The 16,098-nt window shown below is 37.3% G+C and overlaps 1 protein-coding gene across 4 annotated transcripts; it reads right to left on the bottom strand.

The window, feature by feature from the left end:
• Window positions 1-6,026: 6,026 nt before the first annotated feature.
• LOC106650379 (protein BTG3-like) lies at window positions 6,027-12,155 on the bottom strand. 4 transcript variants are annotated; one of them, XM_014368340.2, is made up of 4 exons: window positions 11,989-12,155; window positions 7,218-7,454; window positions 6,852-7,120; window positions 6,253-6,678 (listed from the first exon to the last, which is right to left on the bottom strand). In XM_014368340.2, exons 2-4 carry the CDS (start codon window positions 7,375-7,377, stop codon window positions 6,253-6,255), a joined length of 855 nt encoding a protein of 284 aa, XP_014223826.1. In that variant the 5' UTR covers window positions 7,378-7,454; window positions 11,989-12,155. The 4 variants fall into 4 exon arrangements, with proteins under 4 accessions (XP_023318188.1, XP_014223826.1, XP_014223827.1 ...); XM_014368341.2 differs by having other exon boundaries at window positions 12,061-12,116; XM_014368342.2 differs by lacking the exon at window positions 11,989-12,155 and adding an exon at window positions 11,140-11,606.
• Window positions 12,156-16,098: the final 3,943 nt, after the last annotated feature.

A 16,098-nucleotide genomic window follows, 5' to 3' on the forward strand; every position in this document is an offset into this window, starting at 1 on the left:
CAATTGGAAATTTATTTTTCAATTTGCAAAACTATTTATTAAATCTGCAGTTTGATTATTATATTTGTATTAGGTGACGGATATCTAATTAGATACAAAATGTTATTAACATTAAAATAATTATAACAATAATTAACATGAATATATGAAGAATAGTAACACATTTGACATTTTTTCATTTCTTATCATCATAATGAGAGTGATATGCAAATGCAAACATGCAGCACTCATTTACCATTTTACACTAATTATTACCTTTTTTCGTAAAATTCCCACTTTTTTATAATTGTAATTCTAGTCGGTGTTATTTATCATAATTATGTAACGTATATATATTTAAGTAATCGCAAGTTCTTGCTCAACGAAAAAAATGTATGATACACTACGACAATAATATTTCGATAAACAGTCCTATTATAGAAACAGTTTACACAGACTAAGCATCGACGGTCTATTCGTTTCGATTCACATAGCATAATAAGTATCGTATATATAAATAGGAAACATCTTTTTCTTGTCGCAAATTAGTTTCTCTCGATGCGCATAGTCTTGATTAATTAAAATACACAACGAATATTTGATTAGTTATTATATCGTACGAATTTCACATCAATTATTCTTTTCTCTTCTCTCTAATGCATTAAAAACGTCTATTTATCATTTAATGTTCAATCGGGCATTAGATTACATTTGATCGTAAACAAAAAATTTACGAAGAATGTCTTGTTTCCGAAATTCAATTACTTTCGTTATGAATATTATATATAATTGGTATACTATAGACACAATGCAATGCGTAGGTAATGATTTACAAAAAACGACATTTAAAAATTCATTCATTAATCTATTTAACAGTGTTTAAAAATTTTCACTTGATTGCACTAAATTACTTGTCTTTTTTATACATATAACTACATTTTTAATGTATGAGTGTGTTTTGCAGCAAAAATTGCCCGTTTGTTATCATTACATGGTTCGATAATATATAAATATCCCTTTTACTAAATTAATTAGCTAACGCAGCAGTGAAAGAGTAAATAAGTGAATGTTATAAGGCAAAGTATTTTTATGATAAACGCTTCGATAGTAATGAAATAAAATACGTATTCTTGTAAGCAGGGTCTTATAGTCTATGCTTATTTAAAATTAATTTCCCCGAAAAACAACTCTAACATACTAATATTGACAAAATACATTCTAATCAGTTAATTGTCATACAATATTTTTGTCTCGAACGTATTTCACCGTTATACAATCATAAATACAATGAATTTACACGATGAAAAATTCAAAATCTATATTAACTTACAGGCGTGACTTGATTTTTTTCATTCAAGTGACAAAATATTCAAATAATGAAAGCTCGTGTGAGTGAAAAAACTCGGTTCAATTGCACTAGTGTCAATTTCTGTCGTAATTCGATAGTTGGATGATCCACACAGCATTTTGTTCCGCACAAAACCTCGTTTTTAAAAAATTTCACGACATTATTTCACAAAAAAACTAAATTTTCTAATCGATATTTTAAAGCATTATTTCATTCTTTTTTTGTACATTTCAGCACGCAGAAAAATGTCCACTCATAACACCAATAATTCGTCGTTCGCTTGTTAAAAATCTATCGTTTCGAGAACTTAAATGCAATCTAAGAGCAACTATTTGTTTATTGTATGTTTTACATTCATTTTGTATACCCAAAAATGTAAAACAAATATTACAAACTGTAAATCACATGGACTATCGCATTGATGATATTAGTAACTATTTCATAAAAACTTTTTCTTTTAGTCAACTGAGAACTACTGTATTTACAATTTTCGAATCACTTAATTGCACAAAGTTATTGTTACTAAATGTAAGTTATAATATTCGCTTACGACGGAAAATAAAAATAAATGAAAACTGAGCGTTTTTAGTACGAGAATAAAATGCCTGCGCATTATATATATATTTTTTATACATTTACACATATCTTATATTGTCATTGACAGTGATAACTAATTTTTTTAGCTTTCTCTTTCTTCTAAATAACGATAAGAATTATGATTGCAGTTTTCCACCAGATTTACTGCATTTAGTCTATGAATTTTTTTCAATTTGTATAAATATGCGCATCCACAACACCTAATGACACAAAAATATAGACACACGTACACACATGAACCGGATGAATAGCCCACATATATGTTATACATATATACATATACATATAATATATATAAATTTGTATTTATATATTTATTTTTTAAGTTATATCTACATAATGTAGCATGTATATGTAATAATAAATGAAAAGGACATAGAGGTCCGAATGCAATCTTGCTTTAACATTATTGAAACCATGTGTACTATTGATCATAATCATCGCATTGGCAGCTGCGAGTATATTTGTATATAAATGGAATTAAATAAATTATTAGATAGAATTTCATCAACGACATTTCACACATACACCTTAAAATCTAATGTTTTTACATAATCTTTATAGTTGATCGGATATTCATTGTTGTATTTATAACAATGTTGCGCGTGTTAAGCAAAATAAAATGTTGTAAATTTTCTCATGTACTTTTTGTATTTTTGTTATAATATATTTTATTTTGCGACCGAATTATAAACTCATCTACATGGTCAAATTTATCTTTTTCTTATCTATTTATATAAATATTCATATTTATATATGTAATTATATACACAATCGTTACAAAAAATTGGAAACTCCTAAATAACAAACATTTTATACAACGCTATCGAAAAGAAACTCCTCGTGCTCTATTAACTTAGGAAAAAATTACGAAATATTTCGTCTACATACCAGATGTATATCATTAAACGACGTAACGTGCGAAATGAACAAAAACGAGAAATACAAAACAGGCGATGAACCATAAAAATTAATCAAAATAGATTTTTAGGTTTATATATTAGCTTGTCGTTTGACTACGCAGGCACTCATTAAACGCATTTTTGAAATCGAAAATCCATAAAGAGAAATGGTACAAGACTCGGATAATATCAAATTACTTGATATATTAATTGGTACTGTAATTTTTAATTTACTCGTCGAAGTATGATGTTAATTATTTGTTGTTTTTTTACATCGTAGAATGCTATCGCGCTGAACATCACTTGTTATAATAGTTTAAAGTAAAAAAGTTAGTGCAGTACATCTAAGTATAGTCGTAACACTTTAGCTCTGTACATAAAATATCGACAATAATCTAGGATAATGGTCCAAATTTATCTTAAACAGTAGAAATTTACAAAATTGTGAAACTTTCTTTTAACACCTTTTAATTCATATTTAATATTCATAAATCCGTTTGAAGCATTATATTTCTATGTCTCATTTTTTATAATTCAAATTTTAACTTTGTTTAAGTCTGTTTATGCATGCTAACGTTTATGGCAGTGGGGCACACGAATTTATAGATATTTTTGTCGCAATGAAAACATTATTTTTCAATTTAACATAACACAATAGATCGTAGAAATGTAAATGCATTCAGCTGTATAATACATTTCTGATACAATACTTGACATGTTATTTTTTACTTGTGTACAAGTTTGGGTGTAACTTTTAGGCGTTAAATAAAATTCTCACCAGAGGTTTGTATAATTAATTAATAAGGTATCTGGTTTGTAAAGCAGTTAGATGTGAAATATGTATTTTTATATTTGTTTGATTGTAATCACGCAAAGTTTTACTAACTACACGTTTCAATCACTGCACATCAACTTATTGTTAAATTAAAATTTTATAAAAAAAATTCACAGTATAGTTTAATTTAATTTCAATTATTTCAATTTTTATTTCCCTTTTTTGCTTTTCTTTTTTATAAAAAAATATTTTGTATAACAAATATATACACATGATCAGCCAATAGCAGTCTTTTTAAAAATATAACGGTAAGATGAGCCAATTTGCAAAAATTATCAAGTAATACACTCTCAATGAGTAATATAAACTTTGAAAGCATTAACAATTTAGGAAATTTTTTAATTATAATACATACATATGTGCTATTTATATTTAAATGTGAAAAATGATAATTTTTCGCTTTCATGATATTTTACAATATGAAAATTAATCTACTATGTGAAAAACATTTTCTTTGTCATAACATATATTCCATAGATTTGTACATTTTTATTAGGTTAGCAGTCAAAAGTTAATTATATTTTAAATCGATTGCACATCATTGTACCATATCTCGTATTCAAGCATGGGAAACATGAGAAAAAAAAATTTTAATTTATATTACACATTTTTAACAATCAATACTGCATTTGTTTCGCAACTGACTAAAAAACGAATTGTCACTACCTCATAGATATAATTATATTGTTTATACCTCAATATGTTTAAGTGCTATTTATCTTTCATTTACATATTTTTTTACAATAAACTCTGTACAAATTTCACAAACGAAATTGCTTTAAAGCAATTTTGCATTCGGAGATCATTAAGTTTTATCGAATTATTCATACGTAAAAACTACAATACATAGTAATACATAACATTACTAATTGCATTTTTTTATTTAATGAGAATTCATAAAATGCAATTCTCGAATTTTTGAGTATGAATTTTTTCTATATTAATAGATTTTAATTATTTGACGTCGTTGTCATTCATTTAATTGTTTATCTGTCGAAATCAGAATATTTTACTTTAAAAAAGTAGAGATATCTGTTTGAATCTTCAAGCTTATTTTTTACTAGAGTAGTATTTGATAAATTATAAAATTTTTCAATTAATTTTATGACTTTTAATATTTAGGAATGAATTTTAAATTCTTCTAATTTTCAAAATTCAACGAGACTACTCCCAATGAAGTATCATAATTAGTATTATTATTTTGACTAAATTTGAAGCAGATATACAATCTAACCCGCTATTAAAATTTTTAATTTGTAAAAGCTTTGCAAAATTTTTTCGATAATGTACATATTTTAACATATTAACATGGTTCGTTTCATTTTTTCAAGTTACCTACATAGACTTATTTTTAAAAAATATTTAAAAAATCATAAAGATCCAATTTGATCACAATTTTTAAACTTTTGTCAGATAATTGAAATGACAAAAATATTTTTTAAAATAATACATTTATGCACATTTTCTATGATATAACTAACGGGTTCAAATGAATTTCAGACATCATCATCATATATTTATCTTTTGGTTTAAAAAATAGATTGCGCAACGTTACTCGAATATTCGTAAATTTCAAATTTATATCCTTCATTTTCATTAATAATTATTTGTAAAAAAAAACTCATTAAATTGATAAAATGCAAGTCGATATAAATAATTCGATCGCGATTCATATTTTTATAACAAATAATTATTTTGTAATTTTAATGAAATAAATCCGTTTTTTTTTAATTTAAAGTTACGAATTTTCCTCATAGAATAACTAGATTTTACGTAGATCATACCCTGGGTAGATTGGATTCGTTGGTTAATCAAGACTACACTAAAATCGATATAGTAGTTTTTTTCATACAGCCATTAAAATGAAAGTTATATCTATCAGTGTCGTTAAAGTTACTTTTGTTTTGTATAATAATTATTTGTTAAATGAAAATTTAATAGAAACTTATGCGCGCATCAATAGAAATTATAGATTATCAAAGTGTAATCTAAATTTTATTCACTGCGGTAGCTACAAGAGAACAAGAATGTTGGCTTTTCTATGCTCAAAAAATGACTAATCAATCGTATAAGATTCAACAGATTTTATATTAAAATTTACTTAAAAATAAAAGGTTCATAAGAATCAAACCATTGTTAAACCAAGCGATGAATTTTTATAATTCTAAAAACGTTTTTCCAAAAACATACTACATAGATTATATATAGCACATTTCCTTATGTAAATGCAATACTTATGAAAACTGATCTGAATCCTGTCGTTTGACAAGTTTATATGCCATCATATTATGAAAACTATTAATTTATTGAAATTTTGCCAACATACTTAATCTCTTTTCAAAAATGTAATTATAATTAACCAACCACAAAAAAGAAAAAGTATGTGAAGAAAGAAAGAAAGTATGTGAAAAATTAAATTGAAAAAATAAAAGTAAGCCTCAGCTGTATAAATAGGTAAATAAAGTTTTAGTTAAATCACCAGTTGTTCAACAAAAGCTCCAGGCGAAATCGCTAAGATCCCCTACTAAATCTGCGTCTAATACGCCCCAAACAATATCATCAGTAGAGGGTAACCAACAATCAACCTCGTCTCACACTTTAAGAGTTGTCTTTGCAGACCAATGTTGGAAACGAGATGGTCCATTTGAATTTGATGAATACATCCACTTGTTTACTCTGTGACCGCCGTTGATGAATGGTGGAGGCGATGCTGTACCCATGAACGGAGGAGGCAGTACATTATTGAACCAAGGTGAAAAATTCATTGGTCCACCATAATTCATGTATGAAGAATGATTCATTAAACGACGACTTAAATATGTACGAGGACTATTCTGGTTACGACGCTTATTGTTCGAATTTGAGCTGTTGTTATTTGAAGTACTATTACTGTTATTAGCTGTACTATTTCCATTATTAGTGTTTGAATTTGTACCCATACTGCTTGACAGAGCTTGATTTTGATTTAATGTGCTTAAAGGTTTTGCAGGTGAACTTGTTGATTTCGTAGTGGATTTCTAAAATAGACCAAATTGGGTATTGATACGTGATGGAATATGGAGTTTGTAATTACATTATGAAAATATAATTGTTTACGATTATAAATTAATTAAAATATTAAGTTTGTAATAAATTCATCAAAAAGTGATTGTGTAAAATCATGGGTAATTTGCCATAATATTATTTTTACCTCGCTTTGATCTTCAATCAAATGAATCGATTCGTTATTATCCAGAACTCTAACATAATTTTCTTTGTCATCATCGAACGAAGCCAGTGTGCAATAAGAGCCTTTGTTTTCCCCAAATCGACAGCAAACTTCTTTCGGGTCCACCCATATGGTTAATTCTTGTGGGAAAGCAAGATCTTCGTATCGTACGCCCGCAGCTTTTGCAGCATTAGCAATCGTCGCGTCTCTTCGATTGTGTGCGTTAACTCGTATACAACGATATCCTTGACCTGTGTGACACACGATGATTTATCAAATTCTGATTCGAGCCAAAATATCAATTGACAATAAAATCAGAGAAAAACTCGAGCGCAAAAAAAAACGTACCTTTGAAGGGTTGATCAGGAAACCAGTGATTTTCGAATCTTTCCGTCAGCATTTCGATCAGGTTTCGCTGAAAGCATTCCATTTGATCGGCACTATAGTTTTTGTTTTTTCCAATTAGCGTTAGCAGAAATTGGACCGCCGCTTGAATTTCGTTGATCATCTTGTTGAAAATTGATTACGATATTAATGAACATGTGATCGTGCTAGCAAATGCACGACTCGAAGAAATCGGACGATCTGCAAGGAGAAAAAAGAAGAAGTATAAGTATATAGAATTCCAATGGATTACTTTTGTTATACATCGCGTATATATAATCGGTTGAACGATCGGTTAATGCGTCGGATATTAACGATACACGTAAAGACCGTGCACAACTGGCATCAAAAAACAACATTACATAAAATCTCGGCCCCGACAGACGAGGAGGATTTATGTAACGTAAAGGAGAAAAAGAAAATTCGTTTGTATCTTATTCGCGCATTTTTTTTTTCGCCACGCGACATAGTACATACGTCAAACTCGCACGCGCGCGCGTCTTTGTAATAATAAAATATATATCCTAATCGCGCAACGTGCATCATAGTCGTCGTCGTCGTCGTCGTCATCGTCGTCGTAGCTCAGTCGCACACTGCAGAGTTCGCTCCCGTGCACGGAGCGCGCGCGCGCGCACATGCATGACGTATATATCTATATGCACACATATAAATTGGAGATATTTATGGAAAAGAAAAATCGCGCAAAAGCTGGATAATGTTGGCAGTGCGTGGCTCGCGTATGCCGCGCGCACCGAGTGCATGTATATAATATTATACGTGTGTAGCAGCAGCACCGAGAGGCGACGACGAACAGCTGTTACGAAAATAAAGCCGTATACGCGCGTTCTTCTCTCTTTCTATGCTCTCTCCTCTATGTGACTACATTAAAATGCACTTATATATAGAGCACCTAGCAACTAATAAATATAGATTGTACATAGAAAATAATGTAAGCACAGCCGAGCACACGCACGAAATTACATGTACACTTTTGCATGTATATTATTGAGTATGTATACGAGGGACTGCACAATCGTCGAACGACAATAACGAAACGCAGATATATAATATGCTCGCCGCGCGATGTGCATCGACACTTGCTCTGTAAATGTACAGTCGAGCTTGAGTGTGCGTGAGTGTGTGTATGCGTGTGTATGCATCGCCGAGAGCTCGAGAAAGTGCAGCAATACGCCAACATATTGTTGTGCTACACAGAATCGTATGTGTACGTGCGTTGATTGTTGTATACATGTAGATGAATATATTTGTGCGTGTAGAAATATATACGGCTATTTGGATGGCGCACACACATACATGTGTACGCACACATTATCACGCATTAAAAAGCTAACGACGTCGACGATTGACTCATTGAAACGCCGAGTTGACAATTCTCGTTTCAGCACCGACAACTAGTCTGTGCGTGTTATATTCGCTGGTCTGTGTGCGTGTGTGTGCTCGCACGCGCTTATAACGCGTTGGCCGAATGTTTTGCCTGCTTTTTAATTATAATCGGAGCAAGCGAAAGAAAAGGAAAAAAAATCACATACTGTATATATCACGAGGCAGCGCACACCACCACAACACGATAAACGCCGTCGAATCGAGCGCACGAAGCGATGTCAAACAACGCATATGTTACAAAGACCAACGAGATTGAATATTATATCTCTTATATGTGTGTGTGTGTGGAAGTCGGCGAAGTATATAGTAGCTGAGCTACATTATATACATAGAGAGAATAAAATTGTACGATATATAGAGCCAAACATCTATATGATATTTTTTTTATACATTTAAGAGTGCCTACGAGCAAGATAGCGGCAATGATGCATACACACGGACGTGCACTCAGACACACAGATACTCGAAACACGTAGCGAGAGAAGCGAAGCGCATATATCTTCATATACGCAGCAAAATCAGAATCTTGCGAGTTAAAAGCGATTCTCTTTCTCTTTCTTGACGTTGCTCGGCTGCCTGTGCACGCTCTCGTCGCGCGCGTCTCTGTCTTTCTCTCGGTCAAACCTGGTCGTGTCGTTCTCTCTCTCTCTCTCGCTCGCAACCAACACAACTCAAGCGCATACACGTACACGTATATTTACGTGCACACACAAGAGAACTCTTGTGCATGTGTACGTGCACGAGTGCATATATTCTTTCTTTCTTTCTTTCTTTCTTTCTTTCTTTCTTTCTCTCTCTCGCTCGCGCCGCGAACCGAGTCTCGTATATATACAGCCACTGTTAAGTTTTTATATTACATGCAGCAGCACACTGTACTCGCGGCGTTGCAGCTGCAGCGGCAGCAGCAGAGGCGGCGATTCTTGGCTCGGCACGGCCGCGACAGAGAGAAAGAGAAAGACACATTTGTAAAACGATAAGGGAGGCCACCGCAGCAGTTCATAATATATACGAGGCGTTTTCTCTTTCCGCGTCTTTGTCGCGCGTCTCTTCTTTTTTGGAATCGTATTTTTGAAACGAGAATATTATACCCCACGAAGATGTGCGTCTATCGTGTGATCGCCTCTACCGCTCTTGATAGCGTGTATCTATAGACATCGGTATATATACGAGCGTAATATATAGACTGGCTCTTACTGCGCATCGGTATATTTCATATAGATATATATTGTGACTCTGCAGCTGCACGAATGCCGAACGTATCGTGCGAGGAAAATAAAGAGACAACAACAACGCGACGATGACTACGACGAAGACGACGACGACGACGCAAAAAAGGAGTTAAAAGTGCATTCATTCTGGCCACTTCAGGTTAAAAAAAAAAAGAAAAAGGAAAAGAAAGAAAGAAACGTCACGAAATCGCGTTTACATACGTGCGAGCATTCAAGGTAAAAGCGAGATGGAAATGTACAGTGTGCTAAAGTCAAGCAGAGGCAGGCAGACACAGGCACAGCAACAGCAGCAGTAGTAGCAAGTATATACTTGCGGGTACACGATATAGAACGATTGCAATATCGCTGGCTCATTGCCCCCCTCGTACTCGCGAGCGCAGAGCGAATATATATGCTACTATGGAGCGCATGCTATATGGCATGATGTATACATATAGACCCCGCAACTCTCTCGCGCAAACGTGTCGTATATAGCACAGAGCAGCAGCGTTTTATGTAGGTATATACGTGTGTGCGCCTCTGTAAGCGAGCAAAAACCACACGATCGCGTATTATACACTTACACAGACACATAGACACACGCACATAACAGTGCAATGCACGTATATTCGCTCCAATACAATCGCGCACTGACTCGGTAACGCACTCCGTATTGCCTTTTCGCAATTTGCGACTCTCGGCACACTGCCCGAGCGTGTGTGTGTGTGTTTGTACTTACAATGTTGTTCTGGATGCTGCTGCTGCGCAACGTTAACACCGAAAAAACTGCACATTTACCCGATCGCTCTATACCTTTATTATACGGCAGCAAAAGAGAGAGAGAAAGAGAGATAGAGAAAGAGATCTTATGTAGCGAAAGAACGAGCAGCACGAATTACAAGTTGCACGCAATATTGTAGGCACACTAGGCGCTCGATTGTATGCACGTATAAGGCATACATACACATAGATATAATAGACGTAGTATAATGCAGGCGTCTCGTCGCCGTCGATGGATACGACGGCGCCGAGAAACGATTTAATGCGTATTTGCGCGTTACAAACGTACGTGCTCGATACGTAATGTATGCACAAGAGCGAACCGAGCGAGCGAGCGAACGAGCTAGAGAAACAGCAGCAGCGAACAAAACACACACAGATATATGCACACACTTGCACCGCGCACATATACACAGAAAAACCAGTAGATAATAGATATAGGTATGCAACGAGACACTGTGCGATAATAAACTGCGCTAAAACGTTGAACTTACGCGACTCGGTCGTGCGAGTTCGGTCGCAGTTCTTCTTCTATAAGCTGCTTGCTGCTGCTGCTGCTGCTGCTACTGCTGTCGCGTACAAGATATATATAACTCTATTCGTGTAGGAACCACGTGTGGCGAATTTTGGTCGCAAAATTTGCTATATACGTATGTTTTATATATTTGTATATATATCGATGCACACTTTGGAAACGTTTTTCCCGTCGTCCGAGCCTCTCTACGTGAGCTCTGCGTGTATGTATGTTACGTGAGTGTTATATAGCAATGTATATAGGTGTGTAGTAGTGGTAGAGTCTCGGCGATCGGTGCCGTCGAGTCGACGACGTTGCACTGCTGCTCTTGTCAGCCTCGCGATACTATACGGGAAAAATTAGCAGCGACAGCAGCAGCCTATTACCAACAAAATCGACTGGACTCGGAGTTACGCAGAGATGATGCCTCGGTCTATCGTTATATTATCCTTTTTTGCCTTTATGGATCTGTCTCTGGCCTGTATGTCTTTGGCCTGTATGTAGCGGCCTATGTATGTTGGTGCGCGAAACGGGGCTCTCTCTCTCTCTCTCTCTCTCTCTTTCTCGTCGATGGTATATATCGCGGGCCTCGGGTCTCTGCATGTAACTTTGCTTTCACTCTGCGAAAGGCTCTTTTTCTGTGCTCGGGATATATAGCACGGCCGGTCGCGCGGTAGCTGTATATATAGATATATCGAATATACGTATATATAATCCGCTGCTGCAGCTGCCTGCGTTGCTTTTTCGTGCACACGCACACTATCTATATACGCATAAAATATACAAAAAAACACTGACAAGCCAAACACTCACACAGCTGCACACTTACACACTCGCGTGGGTCTTTCCCTGCGCCTTCTCTTCTTCTCTCTGCACCTCTTCGACTCGAACAACTGCGTACCGTATATTATATATAGCGTTCCGCAGCAAAGTCGCGCTCCTCTCTCGCGTGCACTGCATCTGATGCGCACTCTCGAACGATACTGGCTGCCTCGAGCCTCCTGCCGACCGACTCCGCTGCCGTGCTCTCTCTCTCTCTCTCTACAGTATACCGAAGATCGTATCGCCGCGGCGTTTCTATGTATTGGTGAATGCGTGTGAGACGTGTGTGTGCACGAACACGTACGTTTCGGAGGTAGGCGGCAGCGCGTGCGAGTGTATGCGAGCGTGAGTGGAGCCTGCCGAGTCGTGCGCAGAGCCGCCGCCGCCACCGCCACCACCGCTACGCCGAACAACGAGCCGAGTCGTCCGTGGTCCGTGGAAGCTCTCTCGGCTAGGCAGAGTAGCAGCGGCTGTATACGTTGCTGCGGTGGGGGTGCTCTGCTCCGAACTGCCATACACATTGCACCACTCTGTCTGTATGGTCTCTGTCTCTCTCTTTCTTTCTCTTTCTCGCTGGCATGGTTCGCTGCTATTATATGCGGCTATAGTGCCGAGTCGCGCGAGACATCGGCCAACTGCATGGCAGCGAGGAATCGAGGAAAGACGACTCGACGTTCGCTTCGCCTCGGCGCGAGCAAAAAGACCAGCGCGCAGCTGCGCGAATTCGTTTCGTTGGCAATTGGCATATGCGTATGGATAATATACGTATACATATAAGAGAGGCACCTACACATATGCCGCCACACACTCGCCTGCAGCAACGCACTCGACGAGGAGAAAGGGAAAAAAAAAACAAGATAATACTTATATATACCTCTACGTATATGTAGGCACGTATATAACCACGCAAAGGCTATTCGCGCACGAAGACCTCGCGTCGCGGCGAGCTTAGCGAGAACACGTGCTTTTTTTTTTATATTTTTTGTTCTCCGGATTTTTGCTGTATCGCGCCCGCGGCTTGATAAATTTCAACTTAATAGCGTTCGTCTCTGGGCTGCTTCGAGTAGACGTTTTTTAGGTAAATTTGTCGCTCGCGCGATCGAGCAGCTGCTTATAAACCGGACGCGCCGACACACGAGCTCGCATGTAAATATTCGAATTGACAACGGCGACGAGACGATTTCTCATTTCGGAGTATAATGAGGTTTTTCGTGCTACGACGATTCCTGGTCTGGCGGAGCGATTTCTCGCTCGCCTCGCGTATTCATGAAAGCTTATTTATCCCAAACAAGTCGCGCAGTGTTGCGGCTCTCGCGTGAGCTGCCACCGTCGCCGCGTGTTATTTGAATTTCGCACTTCTCGCGAATATTTATAAACAGCGGACAGAGCGGCGTGTCGTGCATTCGGAAATAAACTTTTCCGACGTTTTCGGCGTAACTCGTGCGCAAACATACATACATCCATCCTTAACAGAGTGTCAGCGTGTGTACAAGCGTACACGTGCGGCACAAAAGTTCACCTCGATGCAACGCGAGCTCGAGAGAGAGAGAGAGAGAGAGAGATCGCGCTTACTCAGCTCATTTTCTTTTTTTCCTCTTTTACTTTGGAGCGCGGCGCTAAATTATTAGCGCTCGCCCGGACAATACTAAGTATCCGCGCAATGTCACACGAAGGTTTCCGATGTAAATCGAATGCGAATGCGAAGGACTGCTCTGCTGATGGCGTATAAAAATACACGTGCTCGTCTCACGCAGGCTAGCTTACTCTCGTACAGTACAAACGATACATAAGTACAATGCTCGCGACTGTGCGTGCGCACGCTTCTATATACTTCGATGATTTGTTTAGCGGACACTTCGGAGCACGTGTATATAAGGTTATATATATTCTTCTAACGCGTTAATGCTATATCCCCGATCATGGCTGTCAAACCGGGATATCGCGGCTTTTGTGTACACAAGGTGTAAATAATGTACTCGATAGATAGGCCCACTTGCGCGACGGTATATTATTTCAATTTCGGAGCGGGTTTTTTTTCGGGGGGGATAAACGCCGTACGTTACGTAAACTTTTTTTGTTTTCATTCGTAACGAGTCTTACGATATCGTCTCGTTTTATTTACTCTCTGCCGAGTCTACGAAATGCTTCTCATTATCGTCGAATCGCGCAGATCTATCTACCATCGCGGGGCTTTGTTATTACACTCGATCGCACTTCCGTCCCGAGTCATTTCATATATCTAATTCTAATGAATCGAGCGCTCGATCGCTGGCGCGCGCGAATGCGCTCGTTATAAAAGAGGTTCGCGATTACAGATATCGTTCGCTCGCTATAATGCACATATTCTATATAGGCAACAGAACAGCTCGAGGAGCTCGCTAGCGTGCGCCAGCGATCGAGCGCAATATATATAATAATAGTATATGAATTATATATCGAGTATTGTGTATCGTCGTGGTATCCGCGGCGGCGATGCGCAAATGAAAAATACGCTACCGACTACTCGCCGATACACACACACACACACACACACACAGTGTTTTTTAGCGATCATGAGCGCGAGCCGCGCGCCACGACGATATTATTACGAAAACATGTTTGTATAGTTTGTACAATTATAACGTGTACGTTTATGTATACGATATATATACGATGTGACGCACGTGCTCGCCGCAGAGTGGTCGTGCGTGCCTTTTTTTCTTTTCCATTTTTTTTTACTCTCAATGTTTGGGATTTGTATCGCAGAACACGCCGCGCTGCGCTCCTTATACCGTCCGCTCCTTATCCTTATACGCGCCGAAAGACAAAATTCTCTGGGACCTACTGTAAAAAAAGATGCTGTTATATCTTTATAAAACAATGAGCGTCCGATCTCAAACACAGGCTAGCCGTTATTCCATACACTCGCACAAACACTCAAACATACATGTAGCATAAACCGAGGAAAGATAGTACCGTACACATTCGAGCGCGATAAAAAAAAAAAAAAAAAAACTGAAACGAATATACGCTTACATGAGGTGATTTTTATCTTCCTCGGTTACATTTGGGAGGTGAAATGCTCGTCTCGAATTCGGGCATCAAAACGAGAGCGATTGCGTCGAAAAATCCAAGCATCTCAGGCAAGCAGGCATAAACGAGCGCACGTGCTCTCACGAAAACAGAAATTTTTATATAAATGGTTAGAATCGTCAGCTCGCTGTCAAGCGATAAGGACCGCGACATTAAATATACAGGGGCGTTCGAATTTTTATTCCACATTATCTCCTGGCGTCGGATATTCATGATTGTGTGAATACATGCGAGTTTCGACTTTCATCCCACGAAAGTATACATACGCACGATCGCGATGATGTTTCTTTTTTTTTCTCGAGTATTGATAATCTAGGGTATACATACAAGTCGCGGCCTTATTGGTCGTACGGTTACGAGCGTGAAGTATGAGAGCGGCCCACATTTAAGTAATATAATGTACATGGCACGAAAATAAAATTTTAGAAAACTCGTTACCGCAACACTTGACTCGCCGACGTAGTGATAAGGATGTTTTCAAAGCTGTCTCGCGCGCATTATCCGTCGAATAGTTCCTGTGTGGACATTGTCGCAATCTACTCGTTGAAAATTGAAAAAATCGCGGATCAGCATCACAGTAAAATAGAGCCTCGCGATTCCGCGCGCGCGTGCAACTCATCGCGGAATAATGCCGACGAGAAATCGACGCGCAAAATATTTCAAGTCTCGAACCAGAAGTGCGTGTGGCGAATTTACTCGGTTAATCCAAAAATCATATAGTATAACGCAAGAACGTGTACAGAAACATAAAAGTGACTAAGCGGGTTTCTACTACTAAATTGCAAACAGACACACACACGCGCACGCATGTCGGAATATATAGCATCTCTACACATCGTCGCCTATGTAGCAGATAATCGGAAGATCGTGACTTCTAAAATTGATCCCAAAAATTTTAATCGAAGGCTGATGATTTCCTGTATAGAAACGCGATCATTTCGAAAAAATAATTTTCCCGCTATAGCGCATTAACTTATAGGTTTTGCAACTCTATTAAAATACGACCTTCCACGGCTCGCGCGGCCGTTTTAGCTACGGCGCAGAG

This window comes from Trichogramma pretiosum, unplaced genomic scaffold (assembly GCF_000599845.2).
Source record: "Trichogramma pretiosum strain Unisexual culture from Peru unplaced genomic scaffold, Tpre_2.0 scaffold3, whole genome shotgun sequence".
Lineage (NCBI taxonomy): Eukaryota > Metazoa > Arthropoda > Insecta > Hymenoptera > Trichogrammatidae > Trichogramma > Trichogramma pretiosum.

What these genes read in the sequence shown, in the direction of transcription:
- LOC106650379 (XM_023462420.1), bottom strand. Translation starts at nt 7,377, where the DNA reads ATGATCAACGAAATTCAAGCGGCGGTCCAATTTCTGCTAACGCTAATT. An exon ending in TCCTGATCAACCCTTCAAAG is followed by an intron (nt 7,121 to 7,217) that starts GTACGTTTTTTT and finishes TGTGTCACACAG; the next exon opens with GTCAAGGATATCGTTGTATA. An exon ending in TGATTGAAGATCAAAGCGAG is followed by an intron (nt 6,679 to 6,851) that starts GTAAAAATAATA and finishes GGTCTATTTTAG; the next exon opens with AAATCCACTACGAAATCAAC.